We start from the raw sequence: 26,415 nt of genomic DNA, 5'->3' as shown, positions 1-26,415 counted from the left end.
GTGATTAAAGGCACATAAATGTCATGCTTTTCCTGTTCTAAAGTTTTGTCAGTAGCACAAATTTTGTGTTTTGGAAACTTTCTTTTTTACCATGTTTCTATGACATAATGAAGAAACAAGCATTTCACAAGTTTCAAGTTTAAGTTGGAAATAAATCAGCCTTGATCTCCGTAATTTCCTCAGTTCTATAAGACATCCTGAATATCTGCTTCCAAATCATGGCTGATAATGATCCTTTCCTGGATGGACCACACTAAAAATATTCTCAAAGATCAGCTTCATCGCTGATCAACCCTTAAAAAGTGGGTGGATGATGGATGCAGAAGCTGATAACCAGCATGTCATAGAGAACTGCATGAGTTATGAATCTTTCCATGAATGTGGTTGCCAATAAAATCTCTGAAATTTTGATCACTCTTTACAGAAACATGAAAAAAAGAGAAGTTTGACAAAGAATATTTGTTTAACGTTTCCCCTCAGAGCTGAATTGCCCTTTAAAAGTCTTACATCTACTTTGACTACTCAAGTGCAGCAGAAAAGCAACTCAAAGGTCAAGTGATGACACATCATCTCTTATTTAACTGCTCAGTTCTTCTATTTCTCATAGATACACATACATGTGATCTTGCATCACATGTATGTGTCGAATTTCCCAGAGGAACCCACCCGAGGGATTAATAAAGTTCTATCTTATCTTATCACTCTCGACTGAACCATTATCACCATGTTTTGTGAAAAGTCTGATTTTAGCTTCATCAGCAATGAAGGAAAACCAGCTCCTCTTTAAGCGAGTACCCCGTTGTGTTCATCAGCTATGTGCTAACTTATTCTGCTGCGTGTTGTCGAGCTGCTAAAATCTGATGGCAGTTATTGAAAGGAGAGGTGATATGCTGTGGCGACCTCTAGAGAGGTTTGAAACCAAATTTTCCAAAAGTAAGAACAAAGAAATGAATCTGTGACTGTGAGACAAGCCGCAGTCATGATCAGGTATTTATTTGAAAAACAGAGTTTCAGCTTAAAGTCTTCCAGTGAGTGTTAATGTTGTTGTTTTTTAATTCACCTTTATTTAATTTGCATAACAGAAGCTTTACAAAAGAGTTTCACGTTATCTGCACGTTCTGTGTTTTTACCTGAGACATTTGGCAAAATAAAACATGGTGTGACTCTTTTTCTTGTGTAGGCCTTGCACATTTGGCACCTCATGACTGTGCAATCAGTAAGATTAGCAAACAAACCAAAAGAAAGAGGAAGTGAAAGTCTGAACCCACCAGTCAGGAAGCATACTCTGAAACCAAACTGTCAGGTCACAACACAAAACTGTTAGATCGTAACCAGATATAATCACATCTGGATATAACATTTTTTTTTTTATTTCTGGGTAAAGAAAATGTTTAAATATAAGCTTCTCTATGAGGTTGTTTTGACTTCAATAGCAGGAATTAAAAAAGGCTTCAGTTCAGCATATAGTAAATGACAATCATACCCAAAGAGCACCGTTATGCCCAGAGTGTGTGCACCGAATGCTGCTACATTACGACAACTGCAGAAAACACACAAAACAAGTCAAACTAAATGCAAAAAATATCCTGAATGTGCTCTGTGTAAGTGCACTTTCACAATACAGTTTGATGTTGGCTCAGAAACGAAACACGCGTGAAAAAATTTAAATATTTAAGCGCCTTTCAACTCTGGGAAATCTACAGACTGTAAGTAAAAGATGGACACAACCGCAGCTAAACTAAAGTAAAAGTAGGTGTGACAAAAACATTTCAGTTACTGTGGTAAACATTGAAACTAGAATTAAAAAAATACAATATTTTGTTCTTAAAAAAACAAAAATAAAATAAAACCTTTTTTGTTTTTAGTCTTGAGGAGCGTGAGGAGATACTGCTGCATGTGCTTGGTGAGGCTGGGACGTCCATGTGTTTTAATGCCTAATGTGAACTTCTTAAATCTGCACCCGAAAAACAGTCCTACAGACTAAAACGGATAAACGGATAAAAAATGAAACTAAAAACATGCAATAAAAACTAAACTGAGACGAGCAAACCCAGTCTGGAAACCACACTGATTAAAAAACAAAACATCAAAGTGAAATACAAATAAAAATCCATTAAAAATACAAATTGGTAGTAATGCTGAACCACGCTAATGACATCGACTGGTTCATGAGCTCCCGCTGTGAAGCCTCAAACTGAGTGTCGCACCATAACTGTTACATCTCCTGACATTTAGGTTTCAAAATCCAGTTTCTTTCTTTAGTTAGCTAGCTAGTTTTATGTCTAAAGATGTTCTAGTACTGATTTGTACAGATTTATATTTTTTAGGTTTTAAGGAGCACTGGTTTAAACTCTTAAACTGGTGAGGGAGCCCTGTTTTCTTTGGAGTAAAAAGAGCTCAAGCAACAATGACAGATGAGCACAGCTGTGCACGCACTATATTACTCTGGCTGAAGTGTTGAAATGATGTGTACCGAATTTATAATTATTCATAGTAAAGGTTGTGCAAAGGATGGGAAACAGGAAAATGGGAGGCCTCGGAGGCCAATATCTCGTCAGTCACAGTAACGCACAGCCTCCTTCTTGGCTTTAACAGGGGTTACTTGAAAATACTGACTCAGACCGTTAACTCATCGCGTGCACAGACGTCACCGGTGACGGGAGGTTTACAGATGTTTCCTGTGGACGTTCAGCCACCCTATTCCTTGTTCACTACACTGACGACCTCTGACAGCTGTTGTGCTTGTTCTTTTCATCACACTTGATAAAAAAAAAAGCTTACATTGTATTTCATTTAGCCTTATTAAATTATATTTAGCTCTTAATTACAACAATTGACTTTTTACTTATTTCATATTCGCTGCGTTTCGGTTATATTTTCTTTCTCTGCACTGATCTGTGAACTTTTTACATATATTTTTCCATTGTTCCACCTTTTGAGATAATGACATCTCATTCCACCAGTGGAGTCTCCCCCTGCTGGTCATCAGAAAGAATGCAAGTTTAAGGCACTTGAGCTTCACTTCACCAGGAAATGGCGTCCATCTTTTAAATACAGTCTGTTGGGAAATCTAATGCATATGAAGTGTGAAAGGCCAGCAGTGGACTGCAGTAGTTTGGTTAGGCACAGGGTTATTACAGTATTTTTCTCCACTGCATTTCCCTATCCACTTTCTTAATACTCCCTTTTTTGGCTCTGATAACTTTGCGGCTTCGTCACAGCATCCCAAACCCTTTGGCATAAGTGATGGCCTTGAGAAGTCTCTCTCTCAGCTTTTCCTTGGAGGAGTACTCAGGGAGCAGCAGTGCATTAAAGCAGGTGTGGGAGGTTGGTAGCCTGCAAGAAAAATGGCAGAAGTGGGGAAATCTGAAATCAGCATCCACAGAGAGCTTTGAGTTACGGATCGTTTTTTTAAGATATGCTGAGCGTTTCTTAAATCTGGCCAGAGCAGCACCTGTCTGTGTCAGAGCCGTTCTTCGCAATGATCATTTTTAATTTGCCGAGCCCGCCAACAGGCGCCCTGTCTGAGCCCGTCGTGAACTGAAGAAATAATTTTTTTTGGTCTTCCCCAAATGAGTGGACGACTTCCCAGAAATCTCTGCACGTGGATAATTGAATAAAAACATTAAACTGATGAGAAAATGTGCATAAAGTTCAAGTACTTCCAAACATGTTTAGACTTTATCAGACTCACTTGATAACCTGACTGTCTTTGCTGTAGCCGCCGTCATATTCCGTCGTCTTTTCGAGCGCTTCAAAGTCCAGTTTCTGTGTAATGATCGGAGACTGTCATCAATGCAGCACCGAACACAATTAAGATATAAAAAATATAAATGGGGATGCGCTCTCTCACCCTGCTTCCACAGATAAGCAGCTCTACTTCTTCTGGTCTAAACAAATATTTCAGCGGGGACTCATTTGTGACCATTAGGAAGCCTTTTTTGAAGGCTTTGAATTGTCTCTCCACACTCTTGTTCAGGATGTAATCAGCATACAGATCCACAAACTCCTAAAAAAGGAAGGAAGTTAAATATATCTGAAGCAGTTTTTCATCATTAACTTTTTATAATCTGTATTTTTAGAGAGCAGACTCTACAGATTGCTCTGTCAAAGAATGCCGGCCGTATTGCATAACATACTACTTCGTCTTCATCGTGTGTTCCTGTTTCTGTACTTGTGAAATATACATTTCAGTCAAAAGAGGAACAGCAGAAGTGTCAGTTAGGGCTTCCTTATTTGTGTAGCGACACATTTGGTCTAGAATCAGAATTCCATCTTAACATATTATATAGCCACAGAAATGTCTAATTTTTAGGTAAGCTTAAATAAAAATGATGCATGGTTTTAAAGGAACCGGAGATAAATTAAAAGAAGAGACCAAAAATCAGAACAAGATAATAAACCACTGCCTCCCCTCTGACTGCCTCAGAATTAGGGCTGTGCGATATGACCAAAATCTCATATCCCGATATAAGAATTCTATCGTCCGATAACGATATAAATCACAAAAATGTGTCATTTTCTGTAAATTCTGTGAATCTCGTGCAGCTCGACTTGAGGGAAGTGTTTCCAGCTGCGCGTCATGTAGCTGGAGTCGAGTGTTTTAACCGATGTATGAAACTTTACATTTTTAGACATAAGTTGTAAAGGCCGCCGTTTTCTTTGTGAGTATTTATTACACGGCGTGCTGCGGGGAAAAGCCTGTTCTAACGTTTGAGTCTAAGGTTTATTTTTTAGCACCTGGCGGCTCTTTTTTACTTCTCATCCGTAAATACTCTGCTCTTTCACTTGATTCAGTTTTTTTGAAAAGTCTGAACAGGATCTTGAGCTTTATTGTGAAAGGTTTATGTGGAACATAAACAAGCGGACACGCGATGCTGTTACCGTCTTGTTGCTAACCACAACGCATAAAAACAGGCGCTTGTCCGTCTGTAGTGTGGTTATATAAAATATAAGAGAAAGAGAGAACTTTAAAAAATTAATATAGCCACTACAAAAAATATTGCCGTAAACGGTTTATTTTAAGATAAGATAAGATAACCTTTATTAGTCCCACACGTGGGAAATTTTGCGACACCACGAAACAAACGATAGCGTAAAATGAAACAATGTTTTTATATCGTCGTCTGATATATATCGTTATATCGAACAGCCCTACTCAGAATCAGCTGATTTTCTTCTATAATAACTTTACTTATTACATAAATGTTAATAGAATATCTAATGAAGCAATGCACAATGGCTGTGAGGCTGGTCACTGACCTCCTGCTAACCCTGGTCACCAGGGAAAAGTGTGTATTCCTTGACTGGCTGGCAAGTGGTTACTGGAGTTGCTGAAATCCTTGTGATTGCTTTGATCACATAAAATACTGGTTTGTCTGAAAATTCACCTACTCGCCAAGCGGTAGTGAAAAGTTCGACACAGACGTTCATAACTTTTTGGGGTGTAAGGTGCAATATTTTCCATTTTAAATGAACTCAGAAGTCATATATTTTTAATCCAGTGGATTATGGTATACCACTCAAAACACAAAATCTATTTGTTTGCACTAAAAGTTCTCCTACACGATCCAGAGTTTAACACCCATATTTGGGACACAGATACATCTTAGGCCATATATTATGACTATCGTATATTATGATGTCATCATATTGCCTAGCAATCACCTACCAATGGACCAAATGACTCATCCGTGGCCAATAATACACCAATGAAATCATAATTATATACACAAAACTCTCATTATTCATGATAGAGGACATCCCCACCACGTTGACTAGCAACCCCCTAACAACAGACTAAAATCACAGACCAAACAACACAGTAGCATGGGGATTTATTAGTAAACCAAAAAAGGACATATAAGGTGAATTAAGGAGCTGTAGCTGTAACACGGTCCAGCTCACACCTCACCTGTCGGTTCTCCTTAGTAACGGGAATCTGGTCTCCTTGCTCCTTTAAGTCGTGTATTACTGGGTTTCCAAAGAGGTCAGTGTGTGATATCTGGAAGGTCATCATCATGTCTTCTTCCACATTTCCCATATATTCAAGTACTCCCTTCAGACTTTGATAGAGAACCTGGAGCACAAAAAAAAGACAAGACTTTCTTTGCACAGGTGCCACTGATTTGATTACAGGGATGTATAACATTTTAAAACTACTGTGAATTGTAGTGATTCACTGTGAATGAGCTTTAGAGGAAGTTACTATACTGGATGTGAGTCTGACAGGTCCAAGTAGGTCCCTTTCTTTCCCATGAGCTTCCTGTAGACAACCATTGGAAAGTGGACGTCCAGGATGCAGTTGTTGTAAATCGCGAGACCGAGGACGATTCCAATAAGAGTGTACTGCGCTTCAGTCTCCAGAGAAGATGAATTAAACCAGAAAAGTTTGGTGTCGTTCTCGTAGGTGAACATTCCTGTTCGGAACATCAGGCACACAGGAAAATGGACATGGAAAAATTAAATGCATGAAGCAGCTCTGCGTAAATGACAGTTCAGAGTAATCCTTATTAATCTTAAATACTTAAATGTTTTATAGGTCAGTTTTCTTTTGATTGGCTGCCCCTTGTAAACTGAAGGTCTGAACAGCAGGTGGGTGGGGTTACTGTGCCTGGGCTTGAAGAAAAATCCTCTGAAAGTTGTACAGGGATTAGACTGGAGATGTCCAAAGAAACCTTTGAAAGATCTTTAGAAAGCCCGGAGAAGTGTTGCTCTTTAAAGACCACTTTAAACGATCTAGCTCCTTGGATTCAAGACTTTTGAACTGCACGGCATTATTTTATTAAGTTTCTAGTTCTCATGCTAAGATGATCGTATCCTGACTTCAGCTTGCTGCATAATTAATAAAACATGACACTCATCTCAATCCCCCTGTTCGCCTGTCAAATAAATGTGTTCTTTTGTTCGGATACAAAACAACATTTACATAATGTCCACAGTCCACTTGGGCTTAAAATTCTCACCTATGTCAGGATTGAAGATTTCTTCAAGAACCAACTGAAAGAACTCCTTTGAAACGCCTCCCTCATCTACACCTTGCTCACCCTCAAACTCAACATAGAGCTGTTTCTTCAAGTCGGACGGGTTCTCCATGGAGATCATCTCCAGCTGCAACACAGAGGAGGTTTCACTTTTCAAACTGAACAACACTGATTTCGACATCCTCCAATTACCCTAAGGCAGCGCAACTCACTCTGACGAGAGCGTCGTCGATGATGTGGTCTCTGCGCACTTTGAGCTTGAGGTAGGGGTTGGGCTGCTGCCCCTGGACCATGCTGAAAAGAGCCGTGAGGCGTCGCTCGCTGTACATTCGGATCCTGTTGTCGTAGTACAGCCCTTGGTTCTTGGTGATGACACTGAGGATGAAAGGGCAAGTCTGGAAAGAAAACTTTGTTTCTGCATTGACCTTGAAGAAAGTGAAGTCCTTGTCCATCTCGATGACATCGTTAAGCGATTCGTTAATAAAATCCTCGAAGGGGATGAGAGGCTTTATGCTGTCCATCGGTCGGACGCCCAGTTCTTTCTCCAGGGGATTTATGCGGGGGCCTTTCTTATAGAGCCTTTCCTCGCCAAGCAGCTCGTGCAGCGTCAGCTCGTCTGAGTCAGAGTCTTCCTCGTCCTCCTCGTTGTGCTCTACGTCCACGTCACCTCCCAGAATGCTTGCAAAGAAGACGACCTGTAAACACTGCGTCGCAGCCACCACAGTCTCGTCGTCGTTTACCAGATTTTCGCCGTCGTATTCGTTGCTAACAACTGTAAACGTAATGAGCTGCTGGAAGGTCTCCATCATACGGCGGATGTGCGGGAGATCGTACTTTGACCAGAGCTTCGTCAGCCTGGCAAGCGCGGTCACTGGAAGTTTGCTCATTGCTTTGCAGAACTGTGGTAACGCCACTTCGAGGTACTCTGGGCTGTGAAGGTTACTATTCTCCATGACGATAATGAAGATGTTCAGGTAATCTGGGTTTGTTTCGTATACGTCAAGATATTCCAGGTCAAGTTCAACATTTGGAGTGAGGTAAATGAGAGCATTCACCAGGGCCACCTGCAGCTGGTCGATAGACAGAAGTCTGTCGTAGACTCTCCTCACAGCGCCAATGTCCACTGTAACCTCACAGGCATCAAACACTTCATTCAAAGCCTCACCTGGCAAAGAGGCTGCAGAAGAAGCACCTGTCTTCTCTGAGCTTCTCTCACTCTGTTTCTCATCTTTCTTCATATCTGCCGGTTTACAAGACTCAAGGTTGTCGGTAGAATTGGATTCATCTTTCCTGAAACTCTTCATCAGGGCTTCTGCATTGGAGAAGACCCTGCCGATGACTCGGACGAGAGCAGAATAATCCCCTTCTTCTTCACAGAAACCCAAGATCGTACAGACTGTGTTCTCTGTGAGGTGATGAACCTCTGCAACAGAACAAACTAATTTAGGGACTGGTTCAAAGTTAGCATCTGCAAGAGTCCAGAGCTAGCCATACAGTACCTGAGAAGTCCTCCTTGGTGAAACCAGGGTCTTTATCGCTCATCTCACTGCCCTCCTGAGTTCTTCCGTCAGCACTGGCCGTGATGGAGGGGTGATAATCACAGAGTTTGGCATTAATCTTAAACAGCTCGAGCGCTTTGGCAGCTGCTGAATTGTTATCCAAAGGTTGAAAATCACAACATGATGCGCAAAACTCATTCGTGCAGTTGCCATTTCCACAGCCTTCAGTTAACTGCCGAAAGTAGCGCTCAATTAGAAGCTTTGCAGTCGCTCTGTTCCTGCGTAGGACATTCAGACAGAAGTCAGACTGATGGTAACAAAACCTTCTAGGGTTAAAAAACAACAACAACTAAAACACAAACAATGAACTTTGGTTCTGTATAAACTGAGTTACAGGCCCTTCAAGTAAATAGGAGTGGGTGAAACTTTGGCAGGTATTAGTGATTTTTTTCCAACACTTTTGAGAGTTCATAAAGTACAGGAGATAACCACGTCAAGTATTCAGAGCAGAAAACTCATTTTAGCTCTGTTTCTTATTGTTTAGACTGATTGCTCTGAAGCATCAGTATGATTTGCTCTTTCATAGTCTGAATAAACTGCAGCACTTTTATGTCTGTGATGTCGAGGAACAGAAATGAGAACAGATTCGTTTTCTGATCAATTCCTATCTCATTTACTGGAGAAGACTTTGAAAAGTAATTGATATTATCATCACTTTCTAGGGTTAGAAAAATAAAAATTAACTTTTTTTCCTGTACAAACTATATTAACCACAAGCTGTATATAAAAGATGGACACAGACAACATGGGGTCACACATCCTGTTGCGAAGCCATAGGCTGAGTGCCTTCCACATGATGGATCTAAAAATGAGGGACACTGGTGGCTCACAGGCAAATGACTTATCCATGGCATAGTAAATCATACCCTGCTTTGCTCTGCTTTTTCAATCTAATGGGACAATAATTTAGAAAAAGAGCATCATGTTTTATTCAAGATGACTTAAACTAGTGACTGAACCCAAAAACTTTTCAGGAAAGTGTTTACTGAGCTCGGTTCAGTGAGCAGTGAGCTCATTTTCTCATAGAAGTCACTGCCTCCTACTAGACATTAAAAAGATGTCAGGTTTAAGGCACTAAGTGTTGTTTATACTTTTCAGATCTGCAAACCATGTTCATCTTTTAGATCCAGTTTATGTATTTAACAGTCAATTTATACATGTTCTTGCTGTGAGAGGCTAAAATATTATCATCTATGAACAGTAAAGAGGGAGTGCAACTGTGACCAAAAACATCAGTCTAATGAATCATATTAGCTTAGCTTGTGCCAGCTGAGGTCCAGATTATAGTCGGTCTTACATTCGGCTGGATTCAGATTCCCCTCTGCAGGCCCGGTGAACAATGCTCTGAAAGTAGAGTTTAAAAGCACTGTAAGATCTTATTTGCAGGTAAAAGCCTTTAAATAAAAGCTTAAAGTCTTAACAACTTAAAGCAACAACAAAAAATAAATAAATACCATAGTTATTTATTATTATTTCTGCTCCTTTTATGGTTTTAACTCATGGTTTTATTTGTTTTAATTTGTCATTATCAATATAATGTGCTGGAGCCTCTACTCTACTCCACTGTTGTGTTTCTAGCTGGAATAAAATCTTTTATATAAATAAAGTTTTTCTCTTTTGAAGCACCACAATCTAAGGCAAGATCTACAGATCTAAGGCAATTGATAATGCACAAGTTAGCAGGTTTATCAAGCTCAAATAAAGGCTTCATCATCATCATCATCATCATTAGCGCCCATCCATTTAGCCCAGCCATCAATGTTCAGTCTTACAGCTGCAACCCTGGTGATGTAAATTTTTTTGAAAGTATTCTATTCTATTATTCTATATTAAAGGTGCAGTGTGTAAAATCTCACCACTCGATGTCAGAGTTTTGCAGTTTTTCTGAGCATGGCATGATCTGACCATGGTATGAACTCGCTGGGAAAATTGTGGCATTGTGTTAACACACGCCTAAATGCGTCAGAGCAGCAAACTGCCAAACATGGTGCTCACGTTTACTGATCATCAATTAATCAGTGCATTTGATTAGCAACTCTTGGCTTCTACTGCTCCTCTTAATTCATATGGAAACAGGTCAACAGAGCCCCGTGAAAACTTTCTTTTTCACATGACCATACTTCTAAGAGTATAAGATTCTTTCCTTTGTATATGAATATAAATATAATGTATACTCTTCTTCTTCTTCCTTCGGTTGGACCTTTAAAAAGTCACCACAGCTATACACAACAGCAGGTGTCACTAAACCTTCTTTTTCACTTCTGCTTCTATTCTTTTGCCACAAATCACCTCTGAAACCTTGGGTGGTTGACCCCAGTTATTAAAACTCATCTACCTTCTAAATCTCTACTCCTTTCCACCTGTCTCCCTCTCATTCACATACATATTCTTATTTCAGCTGGCTTTTTTCCCTCTTCTCTCGTGAGCATACCTCCACCTGCTCCCTACGCTTACCATGGATCACAATGTCATCTGCAAACATCACAGTCCACAGAGATGCCTGCTTGTATCATCTGTCAGCCTGTCCATCAAGGACAAGGTGCCTTGAACTAAAAACATTCAAATATAACAGAAACTATTTTTTTGTACAAGTGGCTGGTTGATGAAATTTCTTCTTCCTGCAGCTTTTTCATTCACCTTCATGTAAGTGTGGATGTTGCTATACACATATAGATATATTTGTATACACACATATCTATATATACACATGTATATATAGATTTATGTGTGTATACATATATATACACACATATATATGTGTATACATATATGTGTGTGTGTGTGTGTGTGTATATATTTGTGTATATACATATATGTGTGTATATACACATATACATACATACACATACACACACGTATATACATACATACATCTATATCTAAATATATCTATATCTAAATATATATACATACATACACTATTGATCTACTTATAAACTTGTCTATTTTACTCAATTAATTTAATATATTTAAGCTCTGTAATGTCTAATGTTTTGGTTGCTGTATGACAGGAAGTATACAACTTATAAATATATAAATAACATTGCACAACATAAAAATATAAATAATATTTTCTAAATTATCAGCGTTACTGGTAATTAGGCTGTGACTCTGCTTTCAAACAGCTGTCAGCGTTTCAGTTTAACAGACTCTAAATCGCTTCGTTTCAGAGTAAAAAACGTGCAGTGAGCGGTGAATCGAGTGTCGTGTCGTGTCCTGTCTCAGCACCGACCTGTGATTTGAAGTCCTGTCTGTCAGTGACAGTGCAAAAAAAAATCTCTTCAGTCACTCGGACCGCGGTCACACCCACGTCACAAAATAATACACTTTACAGGGATATTAATGCTTGTTAATAAGGCCGATAGAAGCTGACAACACGCAGAGCTCCAAATGATTTTAGTTTGTTGAGTCACAGCGAATTTATTTCCTCTAACAGCCTGTAAACAACGGCGCCATATACGCTCTTCTTCTCCGCCTGGTTTCCTCCACACAGCGCAGGCGCAATGCTGCCCCCTACTGTTCACCGTGCTGCTAAACTCTTTAATTTAACTGGCTGCAGCTACAGCCACATCATCCAGGATCAGCAAGCAGAGTGAAAACAGCAGAAACAAGTTTCCTGTGGGTAAAAGATTCACTAATTCAATAATTTAATATGTAAAGAATATTCCTCAGTCATTAAGGATAATCATAAAAACACAATAATAATAATAATAATAATAATAATAATATAATAGTGATGATACTACTACTACTTTTAATAATAATGATGATATTACCACTACTACTACTACTAATAATAATAATAATAATACAATGTTCTCTCCCCTTCTTTTTCTTCTTCCTTAACATTCACGTATCTGATATCAGTGTCTGTTTGATGAAGAACATTCAAGGAAGATCACCATATATAGGAAAAGATGTCAGGATTTAAAATTTACTGGGGAAAAAAAAAGGAAAATTAGGTGTGGACTGGTCCTCCACAATGGGTCACTTTAGTCAGAAAATTCTGGTAAATAATCAGAAGTTGTCTGCTTGTGAGGTAAAATATGACATTTCTCATGGATTTGAATGGGTTGAATTCAAATATGACAGTTAAAATTGGTGATTAACTACAGTTTCCATGATATTTACTTAAGGCTGCTTAATATGATGATATTTCGCCTTTCTGTGCAAGGTCCTGTGTCTCACTACAGCTGAGGTGAGGAAAACTCTACGCAGAGTCAACCCACGTAAAACTGCTGGACCAGACAACATCCCAGGCAGAGTGCTCAGAGAATGTGCTGATCAGCTGGCAGATGTTCTCACCGACATCTTCAACATCTCTCTGAGCAGTGCCGTCGTTCCCACATGCTTCAAGGCCACCACCATCGTCCCCGTGCCCAAGAAGTCTTCTGTGTCCTGTCTCAACGACTACCGTCCTGTTGCACTTACACCCACCATCACGAAGTGCTTCGAGCGGCTCGTCATGAGACACATCAAGACCCTGCTGCCCCCCTCACTGGACCCACTGCAATTTGCATACCGCCATAACCGCTCAACGGACGACGCCATCTCCACTGCACTCCATCTTGCCCTGACACACTTGGACAAGAAGGACTCACACATCCGAATGCTGTACATAGATTTCAGCTCAGCATTCAACACAATCATCCCCCAACAACTGATCGGAAAGCTGAGCCTGTTGGGCCTGAACACCTCCCTCTGCAACTGGATCCTGGACTTTCTGACCGGAAGGCCTCAGTCAGTACGGATCGGGAACTGCACCTCCAGCACCACCACATTGAGCACTGGGGCCCCACAAGGCTGTGTGCTCAGTCCTCTGCTGTTCACACTGCTGACTCATGACTGTGTAGCAACACACAGTTCAAATCACATCATTAATTTCGCTGATGACACGACCGTGGTGGGTCTCATTAGCAAGAACGACGAGTCGGCGTACAGGGAGGAAGTGCAGAGACTAACGGACTGGTGTAAAGACAACAACCTGTCTCTGAATGTTGACAAGACAAAAGAGATGGTTGTTGACTTTAGGAGGACACGAGGCGACCACTCACCGCTGAGCATCAACGGCTCCTCTGTGGAGATTGTCGACAGCACCAAATTCCTGGGCGTCCACCTGGAGAAGGACCTCGGCTGGTCCCTCAACACCAGCTCCCTGCACAAGAAAGCCCAACAGCGTCTCTTCTTTCTGAGAAGACTGAGAAAGGCCCGGCTTCCACCACCGATCCTGACCACCTTCTATAGAGGAACTATCGAGAGCATCCTGAGCGGCTGCATCACTGTCTGGTTTGGGAACTGTGCCATATCGGACCGCAAGACCCTACAGCGGATAGTGGGAACAGCAGAGAAGATCATCGGGGTCTCTCTCCCCTCTATTGAGGACATCTACACCACACGCTGCATTCGCAAAGCCACCAGCATTGTGGCTGATCGGACACACCCCTTTCACACACTCTTCACACTCCTGCCATCTGGAAAAAGGTACCGAAGCATTCGGGCACACACATCCAGACTGTGCAGCAGCTTTTTTCCACAAGCCACCCGTCTCCTCAGCAAAAAGGGACTGACTGATAAACACGCACGCACGCACACACACACACACACACGCACGCACGCACGCACACACACGCACGCACGCACGCACGCACACACGCACACACACACACACACACACACTATCACTCAGGTTAACTCAACTACCTGAAAATATTGAGACTGGACTGACTAATCAACACAAGCGCAAACACACTGACCTACACCACCAAACCATCGTACACACCAACCTGTAAATGCTCTTTTGCACAATATTATTACTGGACTTTTTGCACTAACTTCTGTACTTCCTAATTTTTGCTGCTACACTAAGGAATGTTTACTGTTCCTCCACTACCTCAACTCATCATCACAAAACCTTATTATTATGTTACGTTGTGTTTTTCTATCATTCTGTCACTTTGCTGCTGCTCTTGTTTGCACATTTGCACGTGCACTTTGTTGTCTGCTGTCTGATAACAAAAAAAAAAAGTCTTCCTTAGATAGTTAGATAGTTAGTTTTTTTTTTTTTTTTTGTTAATTTATGTTGTAATTTATGTTAGGTCAGTCTGTCTTGTCTCTGCTAGCCAGCTAACTAGGCCTCTTAGTTAGCTAGTTTAGTGTTTTCTGTTAATTTATGTTGTAAATTTATGTTGCATGTAGCACCTTGGTTCCTGGAGGAACGTTGTTTCGCCTCACTGTGTACTGTTAAACTGTATATGGTTGAAGTGACAATAAAGCCAACTTGACTTGACTTGACTTTCTTCATTATGTACCAGAAGAACTCTACATAGAGAACACTTGATATAACAATATATAGTATAGCAGGATTGTTTAGAGCCTGGCCATGTTGTGTCCAGTTGCCCAAAATATTACAGCACGAAGATCTGTTGGTTTACACTCAACTCAGCAACAATACTTATTTAAATTATTTAACATGAAGATCATGCATTAGTGTGCTTCCAGTATGTATAATCTTTTCTCCAGCTTGTCCTCAGCATACATTGGGCTGACTTTAAGGTGTCTATTCTGTAGGTTTTTTTGGTCTGCAACCTTGCAGTCCATTCCTTGTGATTGTCTTCTTTGAGACTTCAATTCCAGACTTGGCTAAATCACTTGTTAGTGACCTGGCTGTTGATTCTTCAGACACATCTTTCATTGGTTTCTTTTCAGTCTTTGAAATCTTTTCTTTTCCCACCTCTGACAGGCTTGTTCTTTACTGTGTGACTCACAAAACCTCGCTGAAGTTTTTATACTGTGAGTAAGTTTTTATTTGATTTTGAAAGCTTTGAGCATTAAAAAGTTAAATAATATAATTACATGGCAGTGGTTTGCTTTTTGGGTAGTTTTTGGAGGAGAAATAATTCTGTTATGGTGCACAAAAAGAAATAATTTATGCTTTCTAAAGAAAACCGGTGTTTTTAGAAATTCTATGTTGAAAATCCCTCACTCGAGTATAATCATGGGAATGATTTTGCTCGACTGAAGAGACGGAACAGAATATATAGCACGAGTCTGAATACTCTCAGAGCTGATGTGGGCCAGCACACACTGCCATCTCGTTCATAACCTCTAAATCATATTCAGCCACCATAAATCAAAGCTGACACGCAGAGCAGGTACAGTCAAAACCGCCTTGTAAATTATGCATTATCTAATCCATGTGCATTGCTCTCATGGTGCAGAGGAGATGTTTGTTATTCTGTCAGTGTTCAAACCTGATATACAGTTTTCTTTGTGTGACATTTGGTTTGTGTGCCTATCAATCCCCTGTGTCACACTGCACAGCAAGAGGCCTTCATCTCCTAAAAGTGGAGGTCAGAATACAGCCAATATTAGCTCGGCAGGAGAGACGTAACAGAATTACATTCTTACATTCATCAGCCTTCAAGCTACATTTCAAATTACATCTGTGCTAAAATGAGCTCTGAGCGATTACACTCCAAATAAACATGCCGTCAAGGACACTTAAAACAGCAGATCGTTCCATGCTTGTGTCTTTCTTTGCACCAGGGTCTTTTCTAGGACTGTACATCATGGCCGCAGTAACCCGCATGAACACTGGGAGTCACTGTGAGCACACAAAGCACCTCATAGACACCAGTGCGTTTCCAGGTTATACTTCATTTCAATCACCAAAACTGGAGCTCTTTAGATGAGTGTTAGCCGATGGCACACAGCAAAGCCGTATTATTACTCAGATAACTACATTTAAAAAAAGAGGTAGAGGTCCTCTTCAATGAGTCAAAGCAGTGGAGATGAGGCACCAGTATACCTGTCAATCAAGGTGACCACACCCCTAACTCCAGTATGGATATGGGTTAGTTATAATGGGGGAAATGTGTTTGCTGTAGACATGTTTATTTCTGCTCTTCCAAAAATCAAAATCTTAATGCTGAAGCTTTAAAGTTTTGGGACTTTATGTCTTTAAGCTAAATCAGAAGAACTGCTTTAAAATACCCAACCAGACCTACTTTCAAACAGGTCGCATGTGTGCAGGAAACTTCTTGTTATGGCCCCTCATGATTTCTGTCTCTCTCTTTGAAACTATGTTTGGATTTGAATGAACTCTCTCCGTCTAAAGAAACTGTTGTATTATGCAAAAGCTGAGGAGTATGCAGTATGGAGAAGTACTTTAACCGCAGTGGCAGGTCCCATAACCAGGAAATGATGGGTGTGGTCAAATAGTGAGTTTTGTTTTGGACGGTTCAGCGACCCAGAAGTAGCCATAATCAGAGCTGTTTGAACTCTCAAGATATTCAGGAAAGACGCTTTACAGCCTTCTTTATTTCCTGCTTTAGCAGACACTGGAGCATCCTTTATGAAAGAGGCGATAATACTGTCCCACAACACATAGATTCAAACCCTCAGTGAGAGGCTACGCTAAACTGAAAAAGCTGAGCTCTGAATATTACTTTCCTTTTATAAAAAAGGTTCTTATCTCTTATGTGAATAAAATAGGTTTATACACTGTTAAAAAAATTAAAGGAATACTTTTTAGTCAGAGTATCGAGAGCGTGGGAAAGCAGGAGACATGTAAACAGAAAAGCAGATGAGTCATTACAGATCTTCCCTTATTGAACTTACGCAGTAGCTTCACTAGTTCCCAGAACTTAAAGTTATGCAAACTCGTTGCCTCATAAAAACTAAGTAAAGTTTAGGTGCACGTATGCAAGCACGTGGGGGTCATACAAGCTACCTGAATATCATTTTGAAGCACACATCATGACACAGGGAGGCAGACCAAGGGAAGAGAAAGGATGGGGGGGGGGGGGGGGGGGGGGGGGGAGAGAGTTGGCAGGATTCACCAACCCCAACTTAACGACCGCCACACCACTGTCAATCTCCACCCCACTCAGCCCATCAAAGTAAGAGGAGAGCCCCTAGGCACCTATAACATCACTGCACACCTTCTATTGTATTGCTAGCCTTCAGATCTTCCAGTGGCCTGTTACTCTGTGATCAGCTGCACCATCCTGCAGGTTCCTTGGTCTGTTCGGTCTTTATTATCATGACACAAAAATAAAACATGAGACATCATTGACGGAGAGATTTCGCAGGTCTTTCCTCCCCACTGCTGTCAGACTCCATAATAAAGACTTTAACTGATCAAGCACACACATCCATACATATGCAATAATACTAAGTGCAATAATCCTTTCTGTCATCGTTGTATTTTTACTCAGTTGTATATAGTATTTGTATTTGTATTCTATTTTTATCTTATTGTATATTTATTTTATTTTATTCTACTGTATATAGTATTTTATTTTATTCTATTCTGTACAGTTGTGTACTGTATTTATTCTTATTGTATTCTAATTTTTGCCTCATAACTTTTGCACTGTCCACTTCCTGCTGTGACAAAACAAATTTCCCACGTGTGGGACTAATAAAGGTTATCTTATCTTATCTTATCTTATCTTATCAGCTGAATATAACTCAGTAAGACAAGGGGAAAATACTTTGTTTGCAAGAATTCTGCAGTATTAATAGTAGTCATCTGTGGGAAAATGCTCTGTGGGCTGCAGGGATTTGGGTTTTTTTTGGTTGTTTGTTTTGGGGATTTTTAAATGACCACTGACAAAAACTGGCAGTAAGGCTGAAACTGTGTCCAGATCATTTAATTAATACACCCACAGGAACTGAGCAACTGATTGATTTAGAAAAAAAAAGTTACTGAGATTTAGGTAAAATTGGAATCTAAGACTTTTACTTGTTACAGAATATTTAACAGATTATTATTCTCTCTACTCTCTACTGTGTGTCAGAAGGAGTTTTTAACTGCTCATTAACCTTCCCAGTTATCGCATAATCGCTGAAAGAACAAAAGCAGAAACACGGCAATGAAGTTCAAACTAAAAAAAAAGTGTTTGTGTTTTTAGCCTCTGCGATGCAGACTGGGAGTGAGACTGCAGGGTGGTCCAGAGTTCCAGAGAAGATGCTGCAGACTGCATGCAGGGCAGGACGTAGGATGGAGAGGATCGTTTTATATCACGGGTATTAAGCAATTCCTGGAAATGTGCCAGACAGCAGGCAGAGACAGGGGTCACCGAGGCGATCACGACGGAGGTGATGTCTCGCGCGATCGGGATACATGTACCTTAGAGACATCCTCGGAGCTGGATCATAACACGGGCTCATCAGCGCAGGGGATTTTCAACACTTCAGCAAATGTCGACATTATCACAACACGCTCAGGCAAACGGGCTGCTGAACTGCTCATGAGGCAAAAACAACAAAATATGCTTACATAAAGGTTTCTGCTTCACACTCCATGGCACAAAGATCCTCTGTTTTAGAGATGCCCCCAATCAGTCGGAGTGACGAGTTTGGTCTTTATACCAACTAAGCATCTGGTCACTTTCTGAAATACTTTTTCAACTTTATGTGTAAAACAAAAAGCATTTCCAATACATTACTCATAATACTTCTTCATAGTCCATTTTCCTAAATTTGTCCTGTTTTGTAAATAAGAAAATTAAATTACCAAGAAACATTAGTGTCTGCTATAAGGCACATTTTTAGGTCAGTGGGGGTTTTCCTAGCTATAGGTGAACATTTTCAAACTGTAGCACTGTTGCCTCACAGCAAGAAGGTCCTGGGTTTGATTCTAGCACCTGGCTGGGGCCTCTGTGTGGCGTTCAGACTTCCTCCCACACTTCAAGACATGCAGTCAGTGGGGTTAGGTTAATCAGTGATTCTAAATTGGCCGTAGGTGTGAATGTGAGTATGACGGTTGTCCGTCTCTGTTTTAGTCTTGAGAACGATTGGCGACGTGACCAGGATGTACCCTGCCTCTCGCCCTATGGCAGCCGGGGTAGGCTCTAGTCCCCAAATTGGATAAGCGTAAAAAAAATAAATAGATGGATATCAATTATGATACTGCATCATTCTTAGCCTGCCTCCTCAACCAAGACGGGATTGCCTGGAGAGACTCTACTGCCTATTACTACTCTATTACACAATTCACGGGGAGTCACTGTGGCCACGAGTTCTGAGTAACGACTAGAAGAATTAAAGCATCTCAAACACAAGCACCCCTCACTAAGGGACAAGTGAGGAGTCCTGTCATCCGGGAGGGGCCCCGAGTAGATCAGCTACTCCACGCTGATGTGAGCCAGGTGGAGAGGTTCAGCATCTGACCCTGATGCCACCGTGGGGCCTCTGATGTAAGATGCTTCTGGTTGTCCGAGTGAGAGGAAACCCTGGAAACCCTCTTAAACATATGCTTCTATGACCCGGACCCAAATAAAGGTCTGAAAAATTTAAGCATGAATGGAAAAATCATCCAAAGGACTTTTCTAAAAACTACTATTAAAAGTGTAAGAATTAACCCATAAATAGGTTTCTTAGTCATGTTTTTCTTGTAGTGTTTCCTCACACAGTTTACTCTCAGGTGAACCAAAGACCCTGAACTACTCGTAGGTGTTTGTCTATCTCTGTGTGGTGTTTATTGGTGTCCCTGCTGTTTCGTTTGGCAGGCTTCCTGTGTCAGTGGGAAGTTAGACTGAAAAAGTGCAATAATGCTTTTTCTGAGCCACTCCTACGTGACAGAGCAGAACGGAGCCTCGCAATGCCTCCACCAACTGGAAGACAGATGGCCCTGGCTCACAATAAAAAATTTTTTTTTTTAAAAAATCCTTCATTTATTATTTGCGACCAGAAATGATGCATTGCATATCCTCACTGGTGCAAATGAACAAAACGTCTATGGAAGAAAGGAGTGGAAAAGGAGAGGCTCTTAAAGCATCATCACTCCCACGATCCAGGTCTCTGACTGCTGAGGACCACGTTATATATACGAGGCAGCTAGGGAAATTGAAAATAGTCTGATTTAAGCTCGTTAAAACTACGGGTCACGCAGAGGGCCTGGGCCTCTTTAATGGCCACAATCAATGGAGCTCCTTTATGATAAAAAATCTAATCAAACTCTATTAACTTGCGAATGAGCATCGTTGTGCAGGTGATTTAAAAAGTAATTAGAGTAAGTCTTCAAATCCAAGTGGAGCTGTTTAATGATAATATCAATCTTTTACATTAATTATCATCATAAAACTGACAAAAGTCAGTTTTACTGTACATGGATTGGTACTTCTGTGCTTTTCTACTCTATTTGAACACTTAAAGCACTTTCTTACTACAAATCTTATTCACCCATTCACCTTAAACACGTTTAACCTAACATTCACACACTCGTGGATGAATCAGGGGAAACTCGGGGTTCAGTATTTTGCCCAAGGATACGAGCTGGGGAACGAAACAGAGTGGAGGACCCGCTGTACCTTCTGATCCACGGACACCCATGTTACTTATCAGCAATCCAACCCAAAAAACAAAAGCTTTGCTCAAAGTCACACATTCATGCGTAGGCAGAAAAACAAACAAACAAACAAAAAAACAGCTGATGAGGGAAGGAGTCATCACTATCTCAGTGTCCGAGGAGAAAGTGCTGCGACGGTCATTAATTTGAGGACACTGTACAGCACATGGATCCAGAGAAGGAAACGGAAGATGAGCTTTAAAACAAACAAACAAAAAACACACAAAACCCCCAACAGTCATGTTTCTGAGGATGACTGTTAGACTCTACTTTGAATCAGGATTTTCCTACCAAAACTACAAAGGTAGAATAAAAAGCTGGCGATGCTAATGTGGGAGTACCTGCATTCTTTCTAACGGCCAGCAGGGGGCGACTCAGGTTATACAAAACTTGAAATTGAATTGAAGTGTAAGGGGAAAATAGTGCACATCTCCCTCAGTCTGGGACCCCAGTAAACACTTTCCTGATGTCCTTATGACCTCAGTCAAAAGTTTCAGCTTTTGTTGAATAAAATTTAAACTTAATTTAGTAAATTATGGCAATTATGCAAGTCAGAAAGGAGAATTATCTACGGTATGATCAATGGCTCACTGGTTTCACGTTTATAGTGGGCAAGCCTGCTATACATAATATAAGTCAATGTATATTATAGGGCTGCCACAAACGATTATTTTGATAGTCGACTAGTCACCGATTATTTTTGTGATTAGTCGACTAATCAGATCATCATCCACTGGACGTACAGCGTACTGCTTATTGCACCAGCAGCATCTGGTCTTATATAACTATCATTAGCTTACAGCTTGAAGTGTTTGTGCTAACTAAAAATAAAGACAAGATGGTAGTTTATTAATTTTTAATGAAATTTGCAGATTGTTTCGGTGAAGTTTAATAAACTCCTTGCTTTCTAAAATATAACAGGACACCGGAGTATATTCTCCAGAGTCTCACACTTCTGATAATCAGCTGTCTGCTTGACAGTTTTAGCTGTGCAAAAAACTATAACTTTAATCTCAGCCAAACCGATTTACTCAGGAACAAATAAAATACTAAAGTAAGCCAAACAATAACATTTTTAAGTTATCTAAGTGACTTATATATATGTTTAACCTGAGTAGCGAAAGACGGCGGTGGGTTTGAAAATGATTTGCCGGGAGTCCGGTGTTCTCATGGCTCTAGTTAGCCTTGCCCCCGCCTAGCTAACGAGCTAGTGGGTAACAGACGTCTCCGAAAACGTCGGAGCGCTTTTGAAAATATGTGGTGTCTTGATAAACTGAGCAGATATTTGAGGTTTACACAGCTACATTCTCGCCTGAAAATATGTTAAACGTTTATTTTGTGACCCAGAAAGAATAATAAGAGTAAAGTTAAAACTAACTAGCTGCCGCCATTGTTGACAACTGCGCTGGGCTGCGCTATGAATTCTGGGACACAGCTTCTTCTTCTTCGGGGTTTAACGGCAGCTGGCATCCTTGTACATGCAGTGCTGCCATCTTCTGTTTCAGTCCGTTATTACACTCTTAAATCCTACTACTCATTCCTGCGTCCTTTGTGATCTTACAAAGCTTCAAACGATGCGTCGACTATTAAATTAGTCGTCGACGATTTTAATAGTCGACATAATCGTGACTAGTCGACTAATCGTGGCAGCCCTAGTATATTAATAAGACCAGGAAAGCATAAATAAATTCTTTAGCATTTTTATTTTGTTCAAAAGTAGCCATGTACAGAAACTTTCCAGTTGCACAAAGGCCAAAGAACTGATAAAAATGTGGAATATTAATAAAAACCTAAAACAGTTCTTCTACGTTGGTGACCGGCTGCAGCTTTTCAGTGTTTATCCCAAAATCTCTGATCAATACCTTTCAATACACTGATCAGCCACAACATAAAAAACAGATCTGATTGGTAGAAACACGGCTTCACCAGCTGGCAGTGGCAGAGTTTAACACCTTGAACGCTTCGATGTCTTCCTAAATTAATTTAGTGAAAGTGGAGCGACTTGCTGTTTTTCTGGTCTCGGTCAACAACAATAACCCATCTCACATCCCATTAACCTGGCAGCTATTTTAACATGAAGACTCAATGTCTCATTGACTTTTCGAAAACTACTGTGCTTCAAAATAATTGTGGTTTTTAAAAAACGTTTTAATGCTGTGGCTGATCAGCATTGAGAGCGAAACCATTCAAACAGTGAAGCTCACATTCGGCCGATGCAGCAACCAAAAGAAACATAAGGAGAAAAATATTGAATATGCTCAGATACGCTGTGTGACAGTGTGTGTGTAGGATCGCAGAAACACTTAAGCTTCAGCCTGGCACACAAAGTGCAACACCCCAAATGACAGAACCTCTGAAACAAAGCGAACAGACTGCAGACAACAGCATGCCAATGGAACAAGCACCATGTGCAAAAGGACAGGTGGAGAGAAACCACAGAGCCTGCAGCCTCCGAATATATGCTCCATCATCATTAAACAAACAGAATCAGCATCACGAGCACATTTCTCATTTCTTATCCAGTGTTAAGGCACGTAGAATATATAGATGACCTTTGGCAAAAGTTGAACTCTTTACAAAAACATCCTGGAATGAGACACGCCCTTCAGAAAATGTTAAAAAGGTGCTGCTGCTTTAAATGCTCAACCATAAACTGGAGGAACGCATCAAAGTGTCTGCAAAGGTAAGAGGGGTGCAAAGCTCCCGCTCTCCTTGCAGCACCGACGACACTCAGCGACTGAAAGCTTTCAAAGTGCAAACTTAAAGCAGTCTCTTTAAGATCTGGGACAGACTGAGCCCCGAGGATTTGGTTTACAGCTTTAGGAAAAAAAAAAAAAAAAACCTCAGATGGGCTTCAGATAAACTAAACACATGACATGAATGGAAAAAGGGGACTTGCACAGACTAAGCGGTGCCTCTGTTATGCTCAGCTTTATGTATTTACTATTTCACTCATTAGCGTTAGCCTAGCTTTTCATGAGTAAAAGTTCAAAATAATGCCCCTTTTTTCTTATTCTGGGCATCGATCGCCCAGTTTCTACTCTGAAACTCTTTCCAACTGGCTGTTTCTCACAAACAAAAGAAATTTAATCCTTCTCTCTCATGTTTGTGTTGGAGTCAGGACACTTGCACAGGCCAAGACCTCCTGTTCTGAGTACTGGTTGTTGCTTATGAAGATATAAATCTTTGTCAGAATAATTCCAGTTTTAAGATCGCATTTAGTTAAATGCTACTATGTTACTCGCACAGGGCCAAAGATCAAACATGATTAAAGTCAGACTAAAAAAAAAAACAAGACAAAAAAAAAAAAAAAAAGCTTACGGTAGCAAAAATCCTGCTTCTTATGATAGCGTTAGCTTAGCTGTGTATAAAGTCGAAGAGCAGAGGGAAACAGCTTAAGGTAAAAATATCCAACTGTAAACGTGGTGTTTAAAAACTGAAAAGCTAAAAGCAAAATGGGGCTTTTAAAGTGCTTCCTAGTAAAACTGTAAAGGATGCAGATGAGAAGACATCTGCAAAACATCTGCGCAGACACACAGAGGAGGGTTTTCACTCGGATGGAGGCTGACAAGTGACGGGTTCAGTACATGAAGGTGAAGACAGAAGCAGCTAACCGCTAGCAATGATACATACATTATCTTTATGATATGGTGATTACAAAAATGAAAGAAAGGAGATGTTATGAAATGTTAATTAATGAGCTTTAGAGATGCTGGAAAGCAGGTTTTAAAAATTATTATTATTATTATTTATTTATTTTTTTTAGAAAATAACGCCTCCGACTTCAGCTTTATATTTGACAGAGTCATGGAAACCGGATTGACCTCAACTCTTGGCAACAGTTAGCAAATCTACATTTATGCGGAACTGGCTCTTAAAAGAGATCCAATGAGTCATTGGATAAACACACACACACACACACACACACACACACACACACACACACACACACACACACACACACACACACACACACACACACACACACACACACACACACACACACAAGAGTTTTGCTTTTGCGAGGATGTAGCGTATTCCATGGCCCAGCTAAACGTCTAACCCGAACCCTAATCTGAACATAATCCTAACGCTAACCATTTCAAACCAAGTCTTAACCCTGTAGAAACAAACACACACACGCACCCACACATACACACAGCATAATTCCTGGTGGATTCTTAGTGCATAAAGACTGAAATGGCGATTTCTTGGTCATAATGCACAAATAACTTTACAGCCAACAGCTCTAATAACTATAATTTAGAAGAATTTACTGTGCAAGAGAACAGCTAGAAACGGACCTCTATGTTTCCCGATCCAACAAGAAGAAGAAAATGTGCACAGAGCCAGCACCACAACTTGCTGCACTTGAATATAAACCTTTGGTATCATCTGCATGGAAGTCCTCACAGAAATATGCTTCTGCGTGGCCATTAAGTATAAGTAAAGTACGGGAACTTCTTTCCTCGTCAGCACCGATTCGAGGCCACGAACGGCTCCGATCCCGGTTTTGGTGCATTTACAGGCCAAGCTGAAAGAACGAACTGGGTACCATATCACGGTGGAATCTCTCTGCTCTTCTTTTCATGAAGACCTGACAGAGTACTGAGATGTTTCTGTGTGAACTTTAAGTTTCCCAGTATCACAAAAATAAATCTCCCAAAAGGCAAAAATATCTCTGCTTTAGATTTACATCCAAAATATAAAGTACCTCTTTGCATGTTTCATAAAAGAATCTGCTTGAAAAATATAATTAGATCTTTAAAAAACAAACAAACTATTGTGCAATTGAATTCCTAGTTAAGACTGAAGGAAGCGGCCTGCAGCGGCCGTTCTGTCGGCGGCTCTGTCCTGTGTGCCGAACTGACGGCGTGCTCAGATTTGAGTCTTTCCTCTGAGTTCCTCGTGTATCTGACGCACTGCGAGGCTCCGTCGGGGGGCATGCTCAGCTGCACGCTGTCTGCCTGAGCGGGCAGAGGTGTGGAGGTGACACAGCTGGACAGATTGACATCTGACGGCTCTATAGTCTTATTGAGATGCTCAGAGTCTGCGGCAGAAGAAGTCTGCAGCTCCCCTGACAGGGCGGGGTTGTCTTTGGTGTAGGGAAGGGTGTCTACTTCTGACGGAGCTGGTGTATAGAGATCTGAAAGGTGCATATCGCTGTCTGTGGGCTGCAGCGGGCTTCTCTTTGCTTCATCTGTTTGTAATAGAGGCCCCTGTTTTGAGCCAGAGACGCTCCTCCCATCCTTTTTATAGTAACTTTTAGGCGAGGCCTTAGCGAGGGACAGGAAAGGAAGCTTGGGGCAGAGCGGCGACCCCACCTTGACCCGACTCAGGCTAAGGATGTTCCTGCGGATGTCAGCGGGGAGTTTATCCAACTGCCTTCCAAGTTGGACTGGGCTCGGGAACAGCGTGCCTTGACACGCCCTGTAGAAAAATCTGAAAAGTAAAACAGAGACTGACATCAGCATCGCTCCACCGAAGATCGCCAGGCGGCTGGGATAAACATGAAAGG

The 26,415-nt window shown here is 40.8% G+C and overlaps 2 protein-coding genes across 3 annotated transcripts in view; both read right to left on the bottom strand.

The window, feature by feature from the left end:
- Positions 1 to 948: 948 nt before the first annotated feature.
- ube3a (ubiquitin protein ligase E3A) lies at positions 949 to 12,190 on the bottom strand. Its single transcript, XM_004552817.5, has 11 exons — positions 11,775 to 12,190; positions 9,840 to 9,886; positions 8,483 to 8,760; positions 7,196 to 8,406; positions 6,966 to 7,110; positions 6,214 to 6,419; positions 5,915 to 6,079; positions 3,854 to 4,009; positions 3,695 to 3,768; positions 3,455 to 3,598; positions 949 to 3,336 (listed from the first exon to the last, which is right to left on the bottom strand). Coding segments are annotated over exons 2-11 (2,502 nt in total). The 5' UTR covers positions 9,842 to 9,886; positions 11,775 to 12,190; the 3' UTR covers positions 949 to 3,215.
- A 10,391-nt stretch (positions 12,191 to 22,581) lies between these two features.
- Positions 22,582 to 26,415, bottom strand: part of atp10a (ATPase phospholipid transporting 10A) — a 44,782-nt gene continuing 40,948 nt past the window's right edge. For both annotated transcript variants that reach the window (XM_076880040.1, XM_004552813.5), the window contains exon 21: positions 22,582 to 26,339. In XM_076880040.1, the coding sequence (XP_076736155.1) occupies positions 25,697 to 26,339 (643 nt within the window). In that variant the 3' untranslated portion in view covers positions 22,582 to 25,696. The remainder of the gene's footprint in view (positions 26,340 to 26,415) is intronic.

Source organism: Maylandia zebra, linkage group LG23 (genome assembly GCF_041146795.1).
Source record: "Maylandia zebra isolate NMK-2024a linkage group LG23, Mzebra_GT3a, whole genome shotgun sequence".
NCBI classification, from domain to species: Eukaryota; Metazoa; Chordata; class Actinopteri; order Cichliformes; family Cichlidae; genus Maylandia; species Maylandia zebra.
Note: the sequence above shows the minus strand (reverse complement) of the source record. Positions and strands in the feature narration are given on the sequence as shown.

Excerpts from the sequence above, each read along its gene's own strand:
- ube3a (XM_004552817.5), bottom strand. Across the intron at positions 6,080-6,213 it reads ACCTGTCAGACTCACATCCA|GTTCTCTATCAAAGTCTGAA; the intron begins GTATAGTAACTT and ends TTTGTGCTCCAG. Across the intron at positions 3,769-3,853 it reads TGCTTATCTGTGGAAGCAGG|AAACTGGACTTTGAAGCGCT; the intron begins GTGAGAGAGCGC and ends ATCATTACACAG.